This window comes from Fundulus heteroclitus, chromosome 2 (genome assembly GCF_011125445.2).
Source record: "Fundulus heteroclitus isolate FHET01 chromosome 2, MU-UCD_Fhet_4.1, whole genome shotgun sequence".
NCBI classification, from domain to species: Eukaryota; Metazoa; Chordata; class Actinopteri; order Cyprinodontiformes; family Fundulidae; genus Fundulus; species Fundulus heteroclitus.
In genome coordinates, this window is record NC_046362.1 from 17657357 (window position 1) to 17680824 (window position 23468).

Below are 23468 nucleotides of genomic sequence, written 5' to 3' on the forward strand. Positions count from 1 at the left end.
AGTCCCAATCTGATAAATTGTGTAAATGTTCTTGAATGTAAATGTTGAAATGTGTTAAGCAACAGGTTACATTATATGTACGTCTGCAAAAGTGTCTTTTTCAATATGTTTACTGCCCCTCGATTGTTATTTTTTTCACTGCAGAAATATTTAATTATCTTAAATAAATAAATAAAAATGAAAACCGTTAATTCCATTTTGTTCTCTGTCTTTTTGTTTTACATTATTTTCTGCATGAAAAATTGTTAAAAAATTTTTTTGGATTTGATTGTAACATGCAAACAAGTAAATATCTTCATGTAAACACCCATAAAGTTAAATGTATTATCTGTTGCATTTACTATATTTTACATTGGAAAGAAAACATGATTTGTCCCTTTCTTTTTCTGCTTAATTGTAACTATGCAAAATCTTTATATATTTTTTCATTTGATAGTATAGTTCAAGAAAGTAAATACCCAAATATAATCCCTTTAAAAAGATGAATAAAGAAGATGTGCTTTTTTTCCCCCCCTGGCATCTATAACATAGTTTCACTATCTGTTTGCATAGTCAGCCATCTGTCAGTGATTAAGCAGATATATCTTTCTGATGCTAAACAAATGGGTGCTAAACATGGGTGTTTAATCATTAATATAAAAAAAGTTAATTAATTTTTCAACTTTTTCATATTCAACTCTAATCTTACCACGTAGACTTTCTCATGTTTCTGGTGCTGATTTTCAGGATATTCTGTAAATTTAGCAATGTGAAAATCCCTCCAGTAGAGGGCGCCCCACAGCGGTGTGACTGAATATTTGCCATCTGGCTCTTTTAAATAAAACAAAACATAACATCAATAACAAAAAATATATAAAATATAATAAAATAAAAATAAGCATTTCCATTCATAAATGGTTTAAGCATAGCAAGCTATCTTTAGCATGTATTCGACATTTATCTTATCGGCCGCAGGTGAAGAAAAAAACAAACAAAAAAACAAGAACCGATGAAAATAAACTGTTGATGATGAAGATACCGACTGACTGGAGCAGTTTCAGTAAACCCAGCGTGAGCTCCTAAAACAAGAGCAGGCGGCACCAAACACGATCAAACCGAACATTTTAAGTATAGCGGACTCCTATAGTCGTTCATAGCCACCAATAAAAGTTACTTTCGCATTTGAAGACGAGAGATATTGGCAAAGCACGTTGCCAGCGGGGAGCAGCACAAACAGACAGGGGGTCCAGGCGGAGATTTGCATGTGGCACCCTCTCCGCGGACCCAGACAGGTCCAGGTCTCTGCAGACGTCACTGCTCGATTGGTCTTTGTTTTCTCTCCACCTCCCGGAGGAGGAATAGGCTACAAGTTTATCCTGAAGCCAGGGGACGGGACGGTCGGGCTCCTCCGCCGCTGCTCTCCTCCGTCCGCGGGCGCTGCAACTCGACTTTCTCCTCTGCATGGTGGACGTGCTGCTCAACGCTTCTTTCTTGGATGATATGGGGGATCATTCAAAAAGTAAGACTCTTTTCATCACGAGGAGCCCACATTTATACTTTTTTTTTTACTTATTCTAAGCAGCTTTATTTCTCTGACGTTTTCCATAAATAGCCTACAGCTAAATTTACTTAAAAAAAATAATTGTCATGTAGGCCTAATTATTCATTTTATATGAGGATCAATCGCTTAGACTATTTAACACCGCTGCTAAATATTCGTTTGTTTGTTTGTTTTTTCTCCCAAGGTGAAGGTGGGTTCAACGTGCGTCTCATTACAGGATGAATTAAGGTTCCCCGTTAATTGTAGGCTGTTTCCCTCCCTGCAGAGAAGTCGGGAATCGCAATGTGCGTGGGCTGTGGAAGTCAGATACACGACCAGTACATCCTGAGAGTGTCCCCGGACCTGGAGTGGCACGCAGCCTGCCTCAAGTGTGCAGAGTGCAACCAGTACCTGGACGAGACGTGCACTTGCTTCGTCCGGGACGGCAAGACTTACTGTAAAAGAGATTATGCAAGGTATGCCGTTTAATAATAGCTACTAATAAACAAAAGAAGCGAGCAATCATTTAAAAAATAAATAAAAACAATCGCGTTCATCTGGACATGCTGAGGCAAGCAGGGCTGTTTGAAGATGAGTTCACATCCACGGTGTTCTTTTTTTTTTTTTTTCCCCAGATTGTTTGGCATCAAATGCGCAAAATGTGACATGGGCTTCTGCAGCAGCGACCTGGTGATGAGGGCCCGCGGCAACGTGTATCACATGGAGTGTTTTCGGTGCTCGGTGTGCAGCCGGCACCTCCTGCCGGGGGACGAGTTCTCGCTGCGGGACGACGAGCTGCTGTGCCGGGCCGACCACGGCTTGTTGGTGGAGCGGTCCTCGGCAGGGAGCCCGCTGAGCCCGGGGAACGTTCACACCAGACCGCTGCACATCGCAGGTGAACAGTTCTTACTATTATGAATTATTTTTTATTATTAATAATAAAAAAATAAAAATACAGTACGTGCATATGTAGCAAAATTGTTGCTCAGTTTTTAAACGTCCTTTTTCCTTCAGATCCCATTTCGGTCCGGCACCCACCTCACCACCGCAACCACGTCCACAAGCAGTCGGAGAAGACCACCCGGGTGCGGACGGTGCTGAACGAGAAGCAGCTGCACACGCTGCGGACCTGCTACAACGCCAACCCGAGGCCCGACGCGCTGATGAAGGAGCAGCTGGTGGAGATGACCGGCCTGAGCCCCAGGGTGATCCGCGTCTGGTTTCAGAACAAGCGCTGCAAGGACAAGAAGAAGTCCATCCTGATGAAGCAGCTCCAGCAGCAGCAGCAGAGCGACAAAACCGTACGTGCTGCAGCAGAGCAGAACCTTAAAGCTTTATTTAAAAAAAAAAAAAAAACAACGTCACGACAATAATCAAAGGATATTTATTTACACGTGCAAATTAGAACATAACTGAACATAAACAAACAAGAAAGAAAATACTAAATTCTATAATTTATTACTAAAATCCATTTTTATAGAACACATATGCAACAGCATATAGCCTACTACTGTGTTTTTTATTTATTTATTCATCATTATCTTGTTGGATTCATTAAATGTGCAAGTTCTTGACATAAAAATGAACCGCTCCAGAACCTGCAGGGCCTGACGGGCACTCCTCTGGTGGCCGGCAGTCCGATCCGGCACGACAACACCGTGCAGGGGAATCCGGTGGAGGTGCAGACCTACCAGCCTCCGTGGAAGAGCCTCAGCGACTTTGCCCTGCAGACCGACCTGGATCAGCCTGCTTTCCAGCAACTGGTAGGCTACGCAGCCAGGACACCTTTTTTTTTTTTTTTTTTTTTTTTTTTTTTTTTTTTTTTTTGCATTCCGGCCGGGGGTTATGTGTGAAAGTGCAGGCAAGACGCACACAGCGTAAGTTGCTCTGGGGAGAGAAAGAAACAGGTCGCGTAAAATCAACAACAGATACAATTTTTTTAAGCTTTTTTTTGTAAGCTTAGGTTTGTTTTCAAACCTTTTAAAGATGGCCTAAATCCCATAAATGCTGTGATTTCAGCAGATGACCATGCAATTTGAAAAAGAAAAGCGATTTTAACAAAAAAAAGAAAAAAAATATATATATATATATATATTATATATATATATATATTGGATCAAGCTCACACCATTATATAATAATTATTATTTATTATTATTTTTTTCGTCCATACAGGTTTCTTTCTCCGAGTCGGGCTCTCTGGGAAACTCCTCGGGCAGCGACGTGACCTCCCTGTCGTCTCAGTTACCGGACACACCGAACAGCATGGTTCCCAGTCCCGTCGACACGTGAGGAGGCAGCGGGGGTCAGCTGGAGGCCCGCCGCCGCCGCATCATCATCCTCCTCCTCTTCCTCATCATCATCATCCCCCACAAAGGAAGGCGCAAAAAGACGCCGCCTGACTGTTCAATGGACCAGGGGATGGATTATTCTGCAGGATACCTTCATGCAGGTCCAAACCTGGGAGGACTTGGAGGTCTAGAAATGCTTCCTGGATACACAGCTGTAGATGAACACGAGGGGCTTCCTGAGAAAGAGAAAGAGAAAAGTCGTGCCAATAGGTACCTGGATATATACTGGGAAGGATGCGATGGGATTTGAAGCACATAAAGCCTGTGCTGGACGTCAAAGATTCCAGTATGTTTGTCAGGAACAAAAAAAAGCAACCTGTGTAAATGTGCATGATCTGAACGTTTCCCAAAATAGACTGTTGTAAATTATTGGATCAAGATGAAAGAGGTGCACCTCTCGCCTTTCCTAGAGTAAGATAAGTTATTATTATTTATTATGAAAACAAACATAACTGATCTTGTCAATAAAACAATTGCTTACTGCATGCATAATCGGCGTCTCAATTAAGGCGTTTAAAAGTTCTGTTTTCTCTAAAGAAGAGGATTTGATTTTTCAGATGGGGGGAAAACACTAATGGCCATGTTTTGGGTTATATATTGTTTTATGAAGAGCGAAGTATACGCGAGTAAGAAGAGTTTGGTTAGAAAAGTTTCAATCCAAAAAGCTAAGAGTGGTGATGACGTCACCCAGTTTAAAGGCTTTCCTTAGCGACGATTGCATCCGATGTTTTTTTTTGTCAGATATTTTCCTAAAAGTGAAGCTGAACATATGTAGAAGTTTTGCCTTAAAGAGCAAAAATATGTCAATGGATTTTCAAAATAGTACATTTATTAAAAAAAACGCCAGTAATTTGAAGAAAAACTTGAATGTTTTACAAATTTTAAGTTATAAAATATAGAAGTTATAGAATAACTATTTATAGAGTAAATAAATCAAAAGCAGAGTTGTCCTGAATATAGTTAGAACTGAAAGAGCAGAAAGTAGTGAAAACTTCCAACAAAGATACGGGAGTATAATAAAGAAAAGGCATCACAATAATTTGCATATTAATAATAATTTTATTTCCCTTAAAAATGGGAGGGGGTAGGAGGTGGTGCTACCATGGATCCATGTAGGGCAAACAGCACAGAGATTCTTACCTTTTGACATCAAAATTGTGCACAGTGAAATCTGTGCAGTAACAAAAACGTATTCGAGATATATATATATATATATATATATATATATATATATATATATATATATATATATATATATATATAATTAATTAATTGGTAGGAGCACAACGCTGTTTGAAGTGTGAATGTAAAAAGTATGTAAGTAAAGGAACTCTGGTGATCTGGTCATCAGCCATTCATCTCCATGCAACTAAAATTAGCTGAAAACGTTAAAAAATAAATAGTGCATATATATATATATATATATATATATATATATATATATATATATATATATATATATATATATATATATATATATATATAGTGTGTGTGTGTGTGTGTGTGTGTATGTATAAAGGTTAGAAATACCAAAACGCCACGAATTAGATTAATCTGCAAGAAGATGAAGTGCTGAAATGGCAGAAAGTTCGCAAGACGAATATACACTATATATTAAAGCCTATATTTAAAAAGCTGTTGCAAAACTTGGCTGCAGGTTTGGCTTTTACAGCCGATGTAATCTGTTCATATAGTTTCTGAGCCAAGTGGATCAGTGACTGATTGCTGACAAGATATTATTAAGCTTTTGCCCTGGGTCACGGGTCAGCGAATCAGACACAATAGGCTGCGGCTGCTCTCTTGCTTGTGTGTTTTAGTTTTTTTTGGGATGTTTACGTTGGCTCTCATTTCTATCATGACGCCCCTTTTGCAGTGCAGGTTCAAAGCAACAATTTACACAAGACCGCTGAAGTGGCATAAAGATAAATTTGCTCTTACTTGAACAACGATAGCAGCTACCATGGGCTGCACAACTCATAGGGCGAGCCTATGTATTATTGGACTGCATCAGGTCTAGACGGAGTGCAGGCAGCGGCGGCTCCTTATCTGCATCTGGCATCACCTGTAAGGGATCCACTGAGGGGACTCGGAGCGAAACGCGCCGGAGCGCAGCAGCGCCGAGGGCCGGGACTCCCATGCGCAGCCTGCGGACGCATCCCCTGCGCGTCCTCAGTTTATTTTCATTCCAGCAGGAATCCTGAGCGACAAATAGCCGCTGGACAGGAGAGCATGCGGGTCAGGCCGGGACTGACACACTACACCTCAGCAATTTGCTGGGGAGGATCGGCTTTTAATCAGTGAGGGAAATTGAGACCTATTCAAATACAAATAATTATTAAACAAGAAGCGCCCCCCCCCCCAAAAAAAAACCAAACAAAAAAAAAAACATGCTGGGAATAGACTAAATATGCCAAATATTTCACTGTAGCAATAGCTAAGCTTACAAAGGAAACAGGCATTAATAAAATACTAGATAATGTAGAAAAAAAGATTTGCTATACTAACCATAAACTTTAGAGATAGCCCATGCATTTTAGCACATAAATCATCTGAACATTTAACAGGCCCCAGATTTCAACATCACTGACTTAAAGCAACCCTGAAAGAGCTGGGAAATGGTACCAGTTTCGCGGTGGTGAAAACAAAATGCTCAGCTTTAACATCCAGATTCAAACAAACATTCTCAAAAATACGTTCTGATATACTAAAAGAAACACCCCTGCATCATAAAAAAAAAATAATTAAATCAATATCTCTATGTATGACAGCAACTTCATCCTAGTGTTTTTTGTATTCCAGTATACACCCCATTGTTGCTGAGGCGATCACCTGGACCAAACTCAAAGTCAAAGACGGCATTGTAGGATGCATGACAGCTGTGGTGGAAAATCAAATGTTCAAAATGACAATATTTTTTATTTAGGAGAAATGGTAGTACAATTGTAGATCTGTCCCCCTTGAAATTCATGCCTTCAAAAAGTAAAAAAAAAAAAACAACAGAGAAAGTAAAGAGGTCTCAGTCATTTACAGATCTCTGAATATGCACGTGTGGGATTTTTCTTATTGGGATGTATTATGAAACTAAATCCTCATTTCAAGTAAATTTAAATTTTTCCCCCTCCTAAATAATACTTCCAATATTTATAACATTCATCATGTACAGAATAAATCAGAGACGAGGACACAAACAGTATTTTAACAACTTTATTAATTGAAACATTAACTTGTAAATGGCTCCTTGGACAACATGGAATCACGATGGCAACGTTATGAAACTAAAAAGTATAGATCCTTAACATTTTCTAATGATAGTAAAAATGGCATCATGAAGACTGCACAAACCATTCTGGTTCTTGTGACAGAAGAAAAAATAAACCATAAAATAAATTAACAGAAACGGTACAGAAAGTAAATTATAAATAGTATAAGTAAATGTGTTATTTCTATTAACTGCACAACGGGAAAAGATGGAGTCAAATGAAGCATTCAAACAGTAAACAAATTATGTGGATAACAAAAATCCAGATTTTTTAAAAGTATTATGCATAAATAACTTATTTACACTCATACTACATACAAGGTAACGTCTAAATTACTCACAAAAGCAAAAGGAGAAAGTTATGACACCATATGAATCTCAAAGATCGTTCAAATGACACGATAAACCATTCTGAAACTACGTCCAATAAATTAACAGAAACAGTACAAATGTAAAGGACAGGTCAATTCTAAATAACTAAATGTGTCCTATTTCTATCAACTGCACAAACAAAATGGATTCATAAGACTCAAACAGTATACGGATTAGCTGAATCGTAAATAACTAGTAGGTATGAGCTGTATTTATGCTAATAATACACACATGTAACTTGTAAGTTGCTCCTATCAAGAATGAACGTGTAATACCTGGCAATATGAAAATGTGAAACATCAGAGTAGTATTTAACGTTTACGCAGCCACTGAAATACAGTAAACTAACAGACAGTTTTGGTGAGAATGTTTGGCAAACTATAAATTACAGTATAGTTAAGTGTTTTATTTGTATCAACTGTGCAACAGGATGAAATAAATGCAAAACGACTTAAACATTAAATGGACTAGTAAAGAGTTTAAACTCTAACGAACAAATAAGACATTTTGTGCAAATTCTTCTTTTGCATCAACCAGATTTCCAAGAAATCAAAACAGATGCAACATATAAGGCCTTTAACGCATCTCCATCTATGTCACCAAGAAATTTCCCTTTGCAACGGCTAAAGTGTGCTTTTTAATTCAGAGGACAAGAGTTCAGCTGCATCACCCCTCCTGCTTCTTGAGGAAAAACTGCAGGGCTGAGTCCCACTGATCTCTTGGAAAGCGGTAGGACAGCATGGAGCAATCCAGCACACAGTCGGTATCTGCACAGGGAGAGAAGGGACTACGTTTTATACCGAGTGTCCGACAGAAATCCTTAATGCTTTAGAGAGGAATTTCACCCATCAAAGTCTCTCACAAAGACAAAATGTCATTAAAAAAGGCACAAGCTAGAAACAAAATTAATTAAAACAGAAGGAATTAAATTCTCTATAGTATAAATTTCACAGAATAACTTACCGTTCTTATTTATCTTAACGTCTGAATCCTTCTCGTTTCCCAAACAGCCCTAAGAGAAATGATGAACTTTGTAAGTGAGGATGCAGTCATACTAATTTATGAATGAAACGACTCTTAATTCTCCAACATAAGCACAAAGCAACCCTAGCTGAAGGAAACGTCAAAGCCGCTGTGACACCTCCATCTCAGTGATTTACTCAGCTATCCAGGATTAAGTTGCTCCACTCGGAGGAATGCTCCTGAGCTTAACACGGCTGAGGGCAGCGGGGCAAGACGCCATGCATTATTGGTTTGTTTGAAAGAAATGACAATGGCTTGTCTTCTTTTGAATGGAAGTTAATCGGTGTTTAAACAGCGGTGGCTGCGGCGTGGCGAGGAGGGCTTGTTGTCAGAGGAAGATGAAGGAGAGGAGATGTTTACTGGGAGTTGAGGCGGTGGCAGGTAAATCCACCGTGAAGGAATCCATTTATCTTGGTAAAAGCCTGCCTGCTGCAGATTCACCGGCGGCCCAGAACGCCGCTCGTCAATTAGCTAATGGACTGCTAATGTGATTGAAATGTGCGATGTGCACAAATTACCCAAATTTTCATATCTTTTAAAAAACGAGATGATTCGAGTCAACAAAGCCGAATGAATAAATTTCCTTGCTCAATTTTTTCAAAACAGCTTAGAACATTGCTCCCCCCAAGCGGTTCCTTATTTACCTGAATGAACGTAGCCAGCAGCAGGCCGCTCATCTCCTGCTGCAGGATCACCTTGTTCTGAGAGTTGTTGTAACAGGCCGAGATGAGGGTTGGAAAGAGAAATCTGATGAGGCGTGGGTGGCTGAAGTATTGGAAGGGCAGCTGACACAGTTTCTGCAGCACGGTGGGCTGGCGGCCAGACTGCACTATCACCTGGAACACACAACGAGCGGCCAGTCAGTCACTAAAACCCCGTCGGTGGCACTGCTGGTTGTAAATCAGCACCCCGCGCCCCTCCCACATGTAAATCTGCCACTAAAACAACACACAAGCAGCCATTAGGAGGAGACCTGGGGGGGGGCAGAGCCTCCCACTGCACAATAAAACACAATGGTGGGGACGTTCTGCAGGATGTCAACAGAATGAGCTGCAACAGAGGGAACACTTGAAATGTGAACAGATGTCATTAGAGGTTCAAACCGAACTTTCAAGTCTCGTCTTGAGGTTCAAAGTACAGAGCCGGTGCAGAAGTTGAGCTCGGGTTAAGAGGGCATTCGCAGTGCAACCGGGGCATGAAGAGGTGGAGCTGGAGGTGAAAGACGTGACGCGCAAACTTCTTCCAACAACTTTCAGAAATGAGCAAAGCCATTACCAGCAACAGAGATGCACTGCTGAGCTTTTCTCTGGAGATTCGGTAAAGCTTTGGTCCGTCAAGAGATTCCCCTCAGCATAGGCTAGTTAAGAGTATATGAGAACAGCAGTGAAAATATATATCTTTAGAATTTCCATTAATTAACTATAAAAGGAGAAAAGACAATGTCATCCATGAGGTGAGAGTGCAGTTGCTGTAAAACAGGGTTTTAATAATAGTCTACAACCAAACTATTTAGGTTTACGTTTCTTACCGTCTTTGGCATCTAATTAGAGCTATAAGCATGGCTAGCACTACTAAAACACAAGTTCATGTTTGCATTTCCAGAAGCAGTGACTGCCAAACTTTTACACTTTCAGAACAAAACAATAGTGGAAGAGACTCATGACTTAATATCTGTTGATTATACGAGCAGTTTTAGCAGCCCAATGAAACAGGAATAAAACGACAACATAAACCGCCTCAGCCAATGGGCTGTGTACATCCATTTGTATTTCTTTTCTGTAAACATTTGTTGCATAAATATGATTTAAGTTTTGTAGTTATTTTATTTATTTTGTTTGATTTCTTATGAGGATCGGATGCACTCCACACTTGTTGATTTGTAACGGGGTCTCTCCTGACCCAATCATTGGGAACCACTAGCTTAGAGAAAGTGAAGCCTTGCCTTAACTCAGAGTTTTCTAAAAAAAAAAAAAAATCTTTCAAAATTTCTGCATCCAAAGGCTTCTATAACAGAAACAGGCAAAACGCTCAAAAGAATAAAACCAAGCAATGTTGCTTTAACACGGTCAATATTCCTGCTATCTGCTGAAAGTCTTGCCATCTCTCACTCTCTTGCAACTGAATGATTTGAGAAAAAATGTCTCGACATGTGGCCGAAAATATAGTTTCCTTTTAAGAAGTTTCTTGCAGCTCTTTTTTTTCCTGGGGAAACAGTGGAGCTGGAGCTGGGCAGTTCGTCCTGTAACCGGCGGGTTGCCGGTTCGACCTACTGGCTGTGGTCAGAGGGCCCTGAGGTGCCGATGTATGGCTTCAGTCTACCCCAGGGCAGCTGTTGCTACAAAATGTAGCTCACCACTGTCAGCACAAGAATGGGTGAATGACTGTAGTTTAAAGCACTTTAGAGTCCTCTGGACTTGATAAGGCCCTGTACAAGGACATGCCATTTACCATTTAAACACCTCAAACTGAAAAACAGCTAGTTTTAGTCTTTACTCGGTAACAACCTCCAAACCGAAGTGTTGCTGACAGCATGACCTGGTAGTATTTGCCTAAAATTCATCCAAACCCAGTCAATAGCAGATTTCGTGGTGAATCGCAACTTCTTAGCATAAAGAAAATCACTCCCAGCGTCAATACTCTAGTGCTCAAAAAGGAGACCCAAGCCTAATGAGCTGGTCAACTGCCCTGAGCTTGAGACGGCCGTCATCAGCCCTCTGAGAGCCGGGGGTGGGGGGGGGGGTTAACATGCTAAATCTCGGTGGTGCAGGTTTACAGGTACAGACCACAGGACCGCCGCCTCAACATCAATGGAAACCAGAAGGCTGCAGTGAGGTCCCACAGTCACAGTGGCATAAATTCAAAAGATTTACAAGGTTTTAACAAATACACCCTAATACCCTTCCATTGCCCCCCCCTCCTCTGATAATGCACTCTGAGTTTGAGCGGCAGAATAAACAAAGCAATAAGTCATTGCTTTTATCAGTTTAAAGAGAGGCGCCTCAAAGCTGCCCTCTTTTTTTTGTTTATTTGTTTCAAAGGACACAAAACCGTTTCATTTCCGATCATCACTTAAAAGAAATCTGTGAGAACAGGTTAGTCTCAACTTGGCCGTGAAATTCTTAAAGATGTTAAGAGCACTAGATATATCAATTTGAAACGTGATAATCTGTTAAGATAAGTTACTGTTGGAATCATTTCTTCCCTGTTTTTTGCCATTTACTGAAATGCTGAAGACCTTTTCGTAAAACAAACGTGAAAGCTTAAATTCTGTTTTTTAAGGAATCCTGGAGTGATTATGGAGCTGATTTTAAAAAATCCCCATGCTACTTCTTACCTCACCTGTGAATTTGTTCTATTTTATCTTAACTTCCCAGTTGCAGGAACAAAAAGCTTTCATTTAGGCAGCAAAATAATCCAAAAGAACTCAAAATCGTTCTGATTTTACAGAATTATATTTGATCATTCTAGTGTTTTAATCCATAGTATTTATGCACAGCCTTTTAAAAACCTCAGCATGTAGTCGATGTCTGAGCTAAAGCTCAGAGGGGATCCAACACACTAATCACAAAGGCATCTCATAATCTTCAACCAGGCATCTTCATTCAATCTTCAGCGGCTTAAACAAATTGTCCAGTCTCAAGTGGCTGACGCAGAAAGACATAAAACAAAGGCTGGTGGCAGAGAGAGTCTGGAGGTAGACAGAGCTGTCAGTCGTCCAGGTGAAGATCAACAACAAGATCTGAAACGACTTCCACACTGAAACTAAACAGTCCAGGTATCTCCACCTCAAAGCTCAACATCATAAAACGGAGAATTAGGCTCTGAATTTGTGGCTCTGGTCAACGTTTAACAAAGAATCCTGAGAAAACTCAAGTGCCTGAGTTGCTCTGTTCCTTCTTAAGTTCGGAGACCTGGCTTTTTTTTTCTTTTTCTTTTTTTTTAAACAGCCTTGTAGTGCTTCAACCACATGACTTCCTCGCAGCCTACGACAACAAAGAGTGTGTAAAATTAATGTTCTGAAACAAACAAATTCCTGAGGAACCCTGGTGTGGGAAGCAGAGCCATTAATACACAATAAAAACAGTCACATTTTACCCGATATATCCAAAAAAAACGAAGCAAAAAAAAGAAACTTTTTTGCTTAAAGCTCTCTGGACAAATCTTGTATTTATAAGTTTACAAAAGCTGCAGTCCATCATATGTAAGGGTATTTTCACCGTTGCTTTATCCAGACACCCCAACACCTTAGGAGGAACTGGAGGTAAAGTAGGGCCATATATCTGACACTTAAATCCACAATACAAACCAGATCCAGTGGGACGCCTTAACTGATAACGCAGGCAGCAGAGCAGGCAGCGCAGAGTTACTGTTTAGTGCTTTTTTAAAGACTTCCACAATGGCTGAGCAAAGTGCCTTTGCACTGTGCTAGTGGCAGGCACTGACAACGACACTTCAACTTCAGGTTTAAAGGTACCCATCAGTTTTAAAGCCTTGTGAAACCCTTTGTTTACACAATAAAACCTAATAACTCGTATTTATCTCTATGAGCGAACGCTGTCATTCCGTTCCAGATTGAACTGCTGATAGCGAGACTCCGAAACCAACCTGACAACAGTGTTACAGACAAATGAAAACTTCTCACTGAAAGGTTTCCAGGGGTAAAAAAAAAAGTCCGCAGCTCAACTTAAAGTTGCTTGGACCTGCGTTCACCCTTGAAGCAGAGTGTAAATCATGTACCGAGCTAACATTCAGGCATTCTCCTGCCAGTTAGTGGAGCGTGTGTGGATGTCTCTGTTTACTCTGCTGGGGTTATGCAGTTAGTGTATCCTCCGCTGCTGGCTCCCGATGGTCTGCACGAGCTGCACTTACCCTGCAGGCAGAGGGCTTGGTTGTCTTGCCAGTAATGGACTGCTGAAGGAAGAGTTTCGACATCAGGTTAACAGGAATTATAGACCTTAAGCTTGACTCTGGCCTGAAGGGGGGAAAGAAACGCCCTCAAAGAGAATGGGAAGAAGAGGACTGACCCCACAGATAAGGCTGAGCTCTGGAGATGTGTACGGTAAATGTTCTGTCAGGAGATGATCTACGTCTCATAGGGTATAGTTATTATAGGTGCACCGATCAGAGATTTAAGTAATGAAGATACTTATTAACAAAACTGGTATCTTTTTAAATAAACTGCAACAAATGTTATTTACTACTTCATGACAGATTAGTGCTTACCAATTTACAGAGGACTTTACAATTATTTCAACAGAAACATGTTCATATGGTATTTTAAACTTAGCATTTGCTTTTAACAAATAACATAATTATTGCTGTGACCATTGATAATAAACAGCAGTGCGTGTATTCTGTTTATAGTAAAACTAACTTTTAGATTTCTAAAAGGCTGATGAGATTTACAAATCAAAACAGAACTAAACGCTCCAAAATGATGAAACGGAGCATCTTTGCTGAAACGTGTTCAGCTTCCTGTTATCTGCTAAATCCTACTTGTAGCAGCAGCCTAAATTAACAGCCAAGGTGTCGCCAAAGAAATGTCTTGTCTAGAATGTTCTAACATTCATATATAATACAATATATATATAATACAATATAATACAATAGTTATATATAATACAATAGTTAGCCTAGCTTTCTTCTGATTGTCATGAGTTTCTCACTGAACAGTGGTGCTGGAGCGACCGGTCAGTTCTTAGGTAGAGCAAAGTACACTATCTGGACGACAGATGGGATTTTAGCTTTCCAACTGGCTGATCACAGATCAGGGCCAGTCAAGGTTAAAATTGGTCACAAACTGAATTTCTAAAATAAAAAGTTTATAACACATAAGCAGCAGTGAAACAACACTAATACGTTAGTCATCGAAATAAACCAACTTTTTGCGTATGGCTGGTGATTCTCAGGTCGAATACTAAATATCCAGATTTTTTTGTCTCCTTGTTTAAAGCTGAAAACTCACATTTTCACTGCACAAGTCTTCAAACACCATGTCCTTTCATTGACTTTTTGTTTTAAATTGTAATGATAATTGGATAAGGATCGGAATGTGATTGCATAATTGACCAAAAAGTTGAATTAATTAAAATCTGTGAAACATGTTTAGCTACTGCAGGTGAAGGGGCGATTTAAACAACATTCACTAAAAAGGGCACTATTGCAAAAATAAATAAATAAATAAATAAATAAATAAATAATAATAATAATAATCTTTTAATTCCTTCATTTTCAACTGGATTCAAAATGGCCATGTATTTTAATGTTCTTGGGACATTTCTTTTTTTCAAATCAAGGTGTGTTACAATTAAATCCTCACTTAAAACCAAGTTTAGACAAATGAGTCTGCATACGTTACATTACTTACACAGAAAATCATAGTCCACAGGTCAAAGCAGAAAATAAAAACAGTCTGAGAATCGACATGGGTGGTAAAAGCCTAACTGGTGCCTCTCTAATAAGCACAAAGAGGTCTTTGGTTAGAATGGAAGAAACCAACACAGCTCCATTAACACCTTTATAGGCAACCAGGTTGTGTGTTTAAGATACAAAACAGGGGTTTTGATGCTTGTTTGACTTCTCTGGGACTGGTGGTGTCCCATGAGTTAAAAAAACACAACAATGTTTTCGTTAGATTTCAACACTCTAAAACTGCTTGTGTCTTCTTGAAAAGTATGCAGGAATAAGGTGGGTTAACATTTCACCAGTTAACAATTACCATCTCATCAGCTAAATGATCCTACACATCATCACTGGATGAATCATGAATGAATCACTGGAGTTACAGACAAGAAGATTACCGGTAGATCTCTCTTCCAGGAGGAAAAAAAAAAGTACATTTATTTATCCCCAACCAGACATCTAATTAGCTGTATGTCTTTGCTTCCAAAGGCGCCAACGGAGACAAAGAAACATATGGCTACGTGGCTCAGGTGCCCCCATAAGCAGTGACTCTACTATAAAAAAACACAGCCCTACATATGTCACTCTTCCAATGTTTTTTTTCCCTTCTGTGTGACAGCTGAATTATTCAAGCCCCCTCAAAGCTGAGTGAATACATCTCGACGTATAGGTCTGCTTCAAAGTTCTGCTTTTTATGAGCAGCTGTATTTCTAAAGTATGTGTATAAACAAAAGCTAGTGTGCCGACAGTGAATCAGCAGTCTCTGTGACTGCAAAGGCCCCGGGTCGGGCCGCTTTTGTGTCCTGCCAGTGCTTACATTAGCTGGAGAAAAGCTCAAGCTGCTCTAAATATTCCTTCTTGAAGTCATCCATCTTGGTGAAGAACTGAATGGACGCATTCCAGGAACTGGACCACTGGCAAAGATCAACTGTGTGAACTTGGATTGGATCTTGTTTCCTGACAATCTATACTTAAATGTGTTTTCTTTTAAACCCAGAAGCAAGGTGAAAGGAGTTTTGTTTGCGGTTCTTCCTTGTGAAGAAATGCGAGATTTTCCTAAACATGAGCAAGAATTAAAAAGGTTAGCTTTGTTTGGTTCTTGGTCACACTTCATTTAAATCAGAACTCATTTAGTATAATATACTAACTGAATTTACAATGAACTACATTAGACAGAATGATAGAAGAACCTTTAATTATGAATAAAATAATGAAAAAAAATTGCAGATATGCTGCTTTGATGCGTAAAGACGCACTGAGACGGTGGCTGCTGCTCGTGTGGGTCAGGCTTAGCCTAATCAAAGCCCAGCCAAGTGTAGCATGGCTAATCAGGGGCCCGGTAGACGGGCCATGCATGACAGCCAGCTACACAGCAGCCAGGTCTGCTTCATCACATCCTGCTCACTTCCACAGAGCCCCCTAAGTAGTTGTAACGCCGGGGGAAGCAGACTGCTCTGCTTCTCCAGGTGACAACAAAGGCTCACTCTGTGGGACAATGGACGACACACAGACCAATAGCAGGAAGGTGCCAAGGCATGAATCTTTAAACAGGTGCTTTTTGTTACAATTACAAAACTACACCCTTTTTCTGACAAATAATACATGAGGGGAACAATAGCAGGACGATATCATTGGCCTATTCTTCCAAAAGTCGACAACTTCACGCTCCTCAAAGGAACCTTGTGTTGAATAAAGAAGGTCAGACAGTAGAACGCTACGAAACCAGGCAGCTTTAGCACGGGAGACACAAAACTAAGAACGGACCAAAAAAATCCATATTAAAATGTCCAGATCAGTTATTATTTACAACTGCCCCTCAATAAATTAGAGTCCATCTGACAAGTTAATTTATTATATTCAAAAGTGAAGCTCAAGCAACAGATTCATCACATAGTTAAATATTTCAAGCATTTATTTCTGTTGTAGCGCATGTCCTGCACGCATCGTTGTAGCTGAAGCACCAGCTCTATCCGCCGGCCACGCCTCACCTTTTAACTTGAACTGGCTTTGCTTCATAATCCCTTTCAAGGATGCAGTTATCCCGGTTTCCTGCACAACCTTTCTCACACTTTTTTCAACTTATCTTTCAGTTTTTGTGCTCTGATACAACATTCTGCAGAACTCTCCAAATGACCATAACAAAACAGTTTTGAACTAAAAGTTCTTATGCTGATCTAATGTAATTTTATATTTCACTTTGAATGTTTAGATGAGCTTCCAGGGTTTCCGCTACATGTAATTGATTGTGGCGCACCACCACGGCAAAATAAAAGCCACCACACCTTCAGAATGAGTTTTTTTTATATATTTGGTAAAACAATGTAAAGCATAGATATATATAGACTCTATTTTATGTATAGCCCATATTTGCGCACTTAAACTAACAATAATCTGATTTTGAAAAGAATTTAAATATCACAAAATGTTAAAATGTACTTTATTTTGAAAAAAAAAAAACAACAACAACACTGCCTGCTTCTTCCTGTGGCTGCCAAGCTGCCAAATAGCAACAGCACAGTGCGCTGCTCTCAGGAGGGAAAGAAAACTAGAGATGAAAGTCCAGTGTAGTCCATTTAGTCTTTGTTGCTATATTTAGCGACTTTTCAGACCTCTCTAGCAATTTTCTTTCAAAAAAAGGACTTGCAATAAGCAGTTTTTAGCAACACTTTTTATTTTAATAGCAACTTTACACCAAAGTTCCCACTTCCCTCAGCGCTGTCTCACAGGCACAGCTGCTGCTGCCTTGTCATGTAAATGTAGTTTTTAAAGCTACTTTTAAAGCTTTTTTTTTGTCTCTGTAACTGTTTCACTAAAGCAATTCCCTGAATTCGATTCACATACAGCTTCAATCACTTGTTCAACTCATTCACTTTGTGTGCCTCTGATAACTGTTGTTTTGGTAAAAAACAGTTTTATGTGCTGTGGATTCAGGCAATGTGTTAAAATTCATAAATAATTTAATAAGGTTCATTTCTAAATCCAAAGAAGTTTTATATTTGGTACAGTTTATTTTATGCATTGTGGATTCAGGCAATGTATTAACATTCATAAATCAGTCTGTAAAGGTAATTTTTAGTTTCAAACACACTTGATCACCAATTTTTAACTTTTTTTGTCTTGGTAAAACTTTTCCTACAGTCTGGGTTACAAATGTATGAACAAATATGGAAATTAGATGATGACGTTGCCCTCGCCTCTGCGCCCCCCCCTCGCAAAAAAACAAAAAACCCCACCAGGGTTTCATAAACTCTGGCTTCACTTGTTGAAGTTAACTTCTTTTAAATTTATTTACATGCCACTGTAACTGCACACCTGCTAAGCATCTTATTTTTTAATAATTCGTATGCCCCTTTTTTACACTTCTAAACCCTAGTAAGGTAAAGAAAGAACCATGCAATTTAACCCTAAAAGTGATTAGGGTTATGGCAAATACCTATATATATATATATATATTTTTTTTTTTTTAATGAATATTCTGATTTGAAAAACACCACAATCATTTTGAGGCTTGTGTGGGTGGTTTACCTGGTTGTCCGGGTGGTTAACGGTGAAGTATCCCACACAGATGATGACTTCGTGTAGCAGCTCTTCAGAAGAATGTTGGGTACAGTACCAGAGCAGGGAGCTGACGATGTGCCGGAAAGCCAGAGAGAGGCCCTCGGCTCCTAGGACGGACTGACCGTACAACAGACAAAACATGTCGTTGAGCGCTCACAGTAATTTAAATGTGAGTTGTCTTTGTTATTTCTAAGTGCCAAACAATATAACTCCACAAAGCAATAAAAGGTTAGAGGTTTTGTTGGCGGAAATGTACATGGTATAGGTATATAAGCAAATCAAACGGGTCATAAGTGTAAAAACAGCCCAAGCCTAGCTTAGAAGCTGCGATACAAGGAGGAGCTCAGAGAGTATTTATTAAACATGCCAGTGTGACAGAGCACCGTAAGATCATTGAAAATTGCACTAAAAGTTTGGGTGTGTTAAACAGCCGTAAACAGTATCTGAGGGGCTGGATGCAGGGCTTACAACAAAATTTAGTTATTTTAATCTGAGAGCTATTTTACACATTAAATATTTATAATTACTTTAACAATTTTACAATAATAGGAAAAAAAATCTCTTCAAAAGTCACTGAATAAAAGGGAACAGATTTCAAAGATCCCTGATAAGTTACAGCTTCCTCTATCATTAGTTACAAAACCAAGTCATTTATATTTTGCTCGGCGGTTTTAAATCCTGGTCTAAACACCATTTTGTGAGCTGATGCAGCAGAAGAGTGAGCCAGCAGCTTAAATTTTGATCAAACCGATCACTACTGATATGTATAAGCTGTCGCGGTGAAGTAATGTGAAACACAAGGTGATTACAAGCGCCGGCCAAAAAAGCAACATAATTTAAAATGTTCATAAAACGTTGGCAGGGAAAATGCTTTCATTTCCAGCTGTTTTGAGTTGTCTGAATATGGCGAGTCAGTGACAGGAAGCTGCTTCAAAGTAATTACCCCAAGGCATTAAAATAATTAACAGCATTCTGGCTTGCTTGTGTAGCCCTCGGATTGTGTGGTGACTTAGGAAGGCCAAGCTGTCGCGTTCTCCTCCGCAGAGTGGGTAATGTATGGCTCCTCGTACAGTGATAATCACCTGCGTTTCATCCTAACTTCATCCACTGGGCTCTCTAATCCTCCTCTAGAAAATGACCTGAGGTCAAAGGTTTCCTGTGTTTACGTACGCAGGTCAAATTAGTCCCACGGAGAGCAACTTCTCTTTGAATGGCTTTTTTTTTTTTTCAAAGAAGCATGCATTAATGGACTACAGGAATATGTTTATATATAATATACAGAGGAGATTTAAACCTTTTTGGGACATATTATTGAGAACCTACAGCAAAAGGTAATGGTACAAATTATTAAGTGAAATTGTCATTTTAAAATATATGTTCAGTATACAGGACTTGGCAGTAAAAACAGGTCTGATAAATAAGAAAGTTAAGGAAAAAAAACAAAAACAGATAAATAAAAAAAAAAAAAAAATCATTACCTGAAAGGCCGATAGGTCAAGAATGGCAAAACTGTTGAGGAACCGGATGCCGTGTATAGCCACCTGGATGACCCCAGGGCCGTAGGGTTCCTGCGTCTGGGAAGCAGACTCTGGGACGAAACTGTGCAGCAGGATACAATACAGGGTGTGCACCACTCCCACCAGGTCAGTGGACTGCAGGAGAGCTGTGAGCCCAGTTGGATCCTGACGTTTATTGTCAAAAATATTGGGCACACTGGTGGGGAAGAGGCAGGAATGCGTAACCAGGAAAAAAAGAAGATAAAATTATTGCATTATTTAAGAGAAACAGAACATTTTACCCATCTAAAAGAAAGTTGTAAGTGTTATTGTGCATGAAAGGTATAAAAAAGATTTAGATTTTGACTGAGCTGTTTTCCTTTAGCATAAGTCATGTTAAGACATTAAATGTTTGTTTAGGGGACTCCAGACAACTTGGGCTGGATACTTGCAGGTTATTCATGTTTTTATGACATTTTTTGCACGGGATGAACTTTCAGTGTGATGCACTAAGTCTGGAGCTCCCATGAGGCAAGGCTTGACGCAAAAATTGCTACGTAGAAATTATCTTGATTCCTATAAAGCTAGCGTGAAATATAGACAAGGATTTCTTTAAATCAGGTTGATTGATATCAATGGCACAAGTATTTCATTATATCCACAATATCGACAAGAGACAGGAAAGTAATATACTGATCAGCAGAAAAGAAGACAAGACAGCAGCTCATGACCAATAAAGAAATCGCTTAACTTTCAGTAAATGCACACGGTCTTACTGGCACAGATGCAGGCCAATGGTGCCTAATGCTGGCTTGGTAGGAAATCTGGAGCAAAAGCTACAGGGATCTAGTCTTCAAACAGTAAGTTAGGTAACTCAAGAACATGAACACAGCATTTTAGGACAGCACTGAATGTGAAAAGTAAGCTATCTGAGCTCGTGTTCGAACACGTCTCTCTTGTAAAATGAGACCTTGAATCAATCTGTATAAATAAAGGTTAAATAAAAAAAAAAAGTATTGGTGTCTTTGCATGAATTTGTTACATTTATAGGCATCGACTGAATGTCGTCGGTACTACTTTGTACAAATTCATGTAAAATCAAAAGGTACCATGTTTCGGTACCTAAACACATCACCGTGACACTGAGGGAGAGGAAGAGTGGGCGATCTTCCATGCCGGACATAAACACAACATCGCACGCACAAGAGCGTGATGATGTCAGTAGCCGCTGGGCCAGTTAAAGCAAGCATAGCTGATAGAAAGCGGTCGAATGTATGGCTCCACTTTTCAAAATGCGCTGCAGATTACGGTCATTGCAATACTTGTGATGCGAAGTGCAAGGCCAGCGACGCGAATACTTCTGATCTGAGAAAGCACCTAGCCACTGCTGGCAATTTGGCTAACTTCTTGTTATATTTAGCGATTTTTCAGACCCATCCTGCGACTTTTTTTTCAAAAAGGCGACTAGTGAAAAATCTACAGACTTTCTTCTGTGTTATTGGTAACTTCCGGTGAAAGTACCAATCATTCTGCAGTTATTGTCTTGAAAGAGTGGTGACTGCTGCTGTGAGTTACTTCCCACAAACCCCGTCTAACAGGTGGCTGCTGCTGCCTCGCCCTGCAACTGGCCAGTAGTCAGAGCAAAGAGAGGACAGAGGAGACCCTGTCCGTTCCCACATAGCGAATGTATCCTGCCCTGATTTACAAAGCGGGATAAAACCTAATGTTTTTAATACAGTATTTTTCTTCTTCTCTGAAACTACTGCATTTAAACAATTCCCTGAATTTTATTCACACATAGCTTCAATCCTTTATTCATCTTGTTCACTCTGTTCCTGATAACTGTTGTTTTGGTAAAAAACTAATTTATGTGCTGTGGATTCAGGCAATCTGTTAAAATTCAAAAATAATTTAATAAGGTTTATTTGAAAATCCAAAGAAGTTTATGTATTAGGAAATACATATGTTAAATTAAAACTTTTCGAGATTTTATTAATAAACTAACATTTATTACTATGTGAAAACAGATGTGAAAGGGACCCATCCCTATTGTGAACCAACACCTCTTAATCTTTTGATGCAGGAGGCTGAGAATGTTTTTTTTTCATCTACTGATCTGACTTTTTCACATTTTGTCACTTTAGCACCAGTGTATTTTAATAGGATTTTAAAATGCACAGAAGAGCATAATTATGACATGAAAGGAAAATTAAACAGTTTTAAATGTTGGATTAATAAAAATGTGAAATTTTGAATACAAATACATTTTTAATACAAAATGACAATAAAGTTTGTCTAAGTCTAAGAGTGAGGCGAACATATATACACACCCCTGAGTCAATTTGCGAAACCACCTTCCAGCTATATATATTTAAGGAAGTTGGATCTTCTGCAGATCCTCAAGTCTTTTGCATCTAAATTGCCTTTTTCCAGAACTGTCCGTCTTCCCACAAACTCTGACCAGCTTCCCTGTCCGTACTGAGGATCAGCATCCTCACAGTATAAAGATACCGCCACCATGTTTCACTGTGGGGATGCCATCTTAATTTTTTCTTGTGTGATCAGAGCTTCTTCCACTTGCTTAGTTCCTTTCATGGCTTGAGGTAAACTGGACATCAGACGGCTTTATTTCCCCTTAGCTTTCTTATTGCCACTTTGAACATCTTACAAAAGCTGGTATTTACCAGTTTGGGTTATGGTCTAACTAACTGCTCCACATATTTGTCCCTCACACCTCTGCTGTATTTATGTGTGTTCATGATACAGTCTCTAAAAACATTCTGAGGCGTTCTTAGAACAACTGTGTTTTGTATATCCTGAGAGAAAATTACACACAGATGGACTGTTTACTAATTAGATTACATCTAACAGCAATTGTTTGAACTGGATTTTTATTCAAAAAGGTATCAGGACAAAAATTCCCAGTTTTTTTTATTTGTTAAATATTTTGAAATTCATCCTTTTCCTTCCACTTCAAAATTATGCGCCACTGTTTGTTGATGTATTCTATAAATCCCAATAAAATAAAATGATGTGTGCAGTTGTAATGTGACAAAAATGTGAAAAAGATTTAAGAGATTTAAGATTACTTCTGCAAAGTTTGGCTTACAGTTGAATATTACATTTTTATCTAGCTTTCTTAGACTATGATTTATTAGCATTTTTCTAAATTGGATTTAATTATTCTACTTTATTTGCTTCATAAATATAAATATATCCCGATGTTTCCTTGCTAATCTGCTTTATTACATCTCCACAATTCCTTGTGTCCTATGATTGATTTATCCATCTCCTTTCATTCTTGATCATTTTAACAATATTTTAATTTCAATTAAATTCTATTTATATAGCCCCAATTCACAACACCTGTAATCTCAAAGCAATTTATTCTGTTTAGTTTGATAATTTTAAATGTCTCTCTAGTGGTTTCTGTCCTTTTGTTTTCAACCCTAACCCTTGGTACACTTGGCAATATGAAAATTTATCTA

At 39.1% G+C, this 23468-nt stretch overlaps 2 protein-coding genes across 6 annotated transcripts in view; one reads left to right on the forward strand and one right to left on the reverse strand.

Annotated features, from left to right (window-relative positions):
- The first annotated feature begins 1181 nt into the window (after positions 1-1181).
- Positions 1182-4362, forward strand: isl2a (ISL LIM homeobox 2a). 2 transcript variants are annotated; one of them, XM_036149775.1, is made up of 6 exons: positions 1182-1498; positions 1806-1995; positions 2155-2414; positions 2534-2820; positions 3115-3305; positions 3340-3552. In XM_036149775.1, the coding sequence occupies exons 1-6, from the start codon at positions 1441-1443 to the stop codon at positions 3398-3400; spliced, it is 1047 nt and encodes a 348-aa protein (XP_036005668.1). In that variant the 5' UTR covers positions 1182-1440; the 3' UTR covers positions 3401-3552. The 2 variants fall into 2 exon arrangements, with proteins under 2 accessions (XP_036005668.1, XP_012726874.1); XM_012871420.3 differs by lacking the exon at positions 3340-3552 and adding an exon at positions 3695-4362 and having other exon boundaries at positions 1188-1498; positions 3115-3282.
- A 2698-nt stretch (positions 4363-7060) lies between these two features.
- The window catches only part of scaper (S-phase cyclin A-associated protein in the ER), an 89498-nt gene continuing 73090 nt past the window's right edge, over positions 7061-23468 (reverse strand). For all 4 annotated transcript variants that reach the window (XM_021320944.2, XM_021320945.2, XM_036149795.1 and 1 more), the window contains 5 exons: positions 19963-20197; positions 18452-18601; positions 9169-9360; positions 8465-8513; positions 7061-8268 (listed from right to left, as the gene is read on the reverse strand). In XM_021320944.2, the coding sequence (XP_021176619.2) occupies positions 8168-8268; positions 8465-8513; positions 9169-9360; positions 18452-18601; positions 19963-20197 (727 nt within the window). In that variant the 3' untranslated portion in view covers positions 7061-8167. The remainder of the gene's footprint in view (positions 8269-8464; positions 8514-9168; positions 9361-18451; positions 18602-19962; positions 20198-23468) is intronic.

Bases quoted from the DNA above. Each gene is read 5' to 3' on its own strand.
- isl2a (XM_012871420.3), top strand. From the start codon at position 1,441: ATGGTGGACGTGCTGCTCAACGCTTCTTTCTTGGATGATATGGGGGAT. The intron at 1,996-2,154 runs GTATGCCGTTTA...TTTTTTCCCCAG, and splicing joins TGTAAAAGAGATTATGCAAG to ATTGTTTGGCATCAAATGCG. The intron at 3,283-3,694 runs GTAGGCTACGCA...TCGTCCATACAG, and splicing joins AGCCTGCTTTCCAGCAACTG to GTTTCTTTCTCCGAGTCGGG.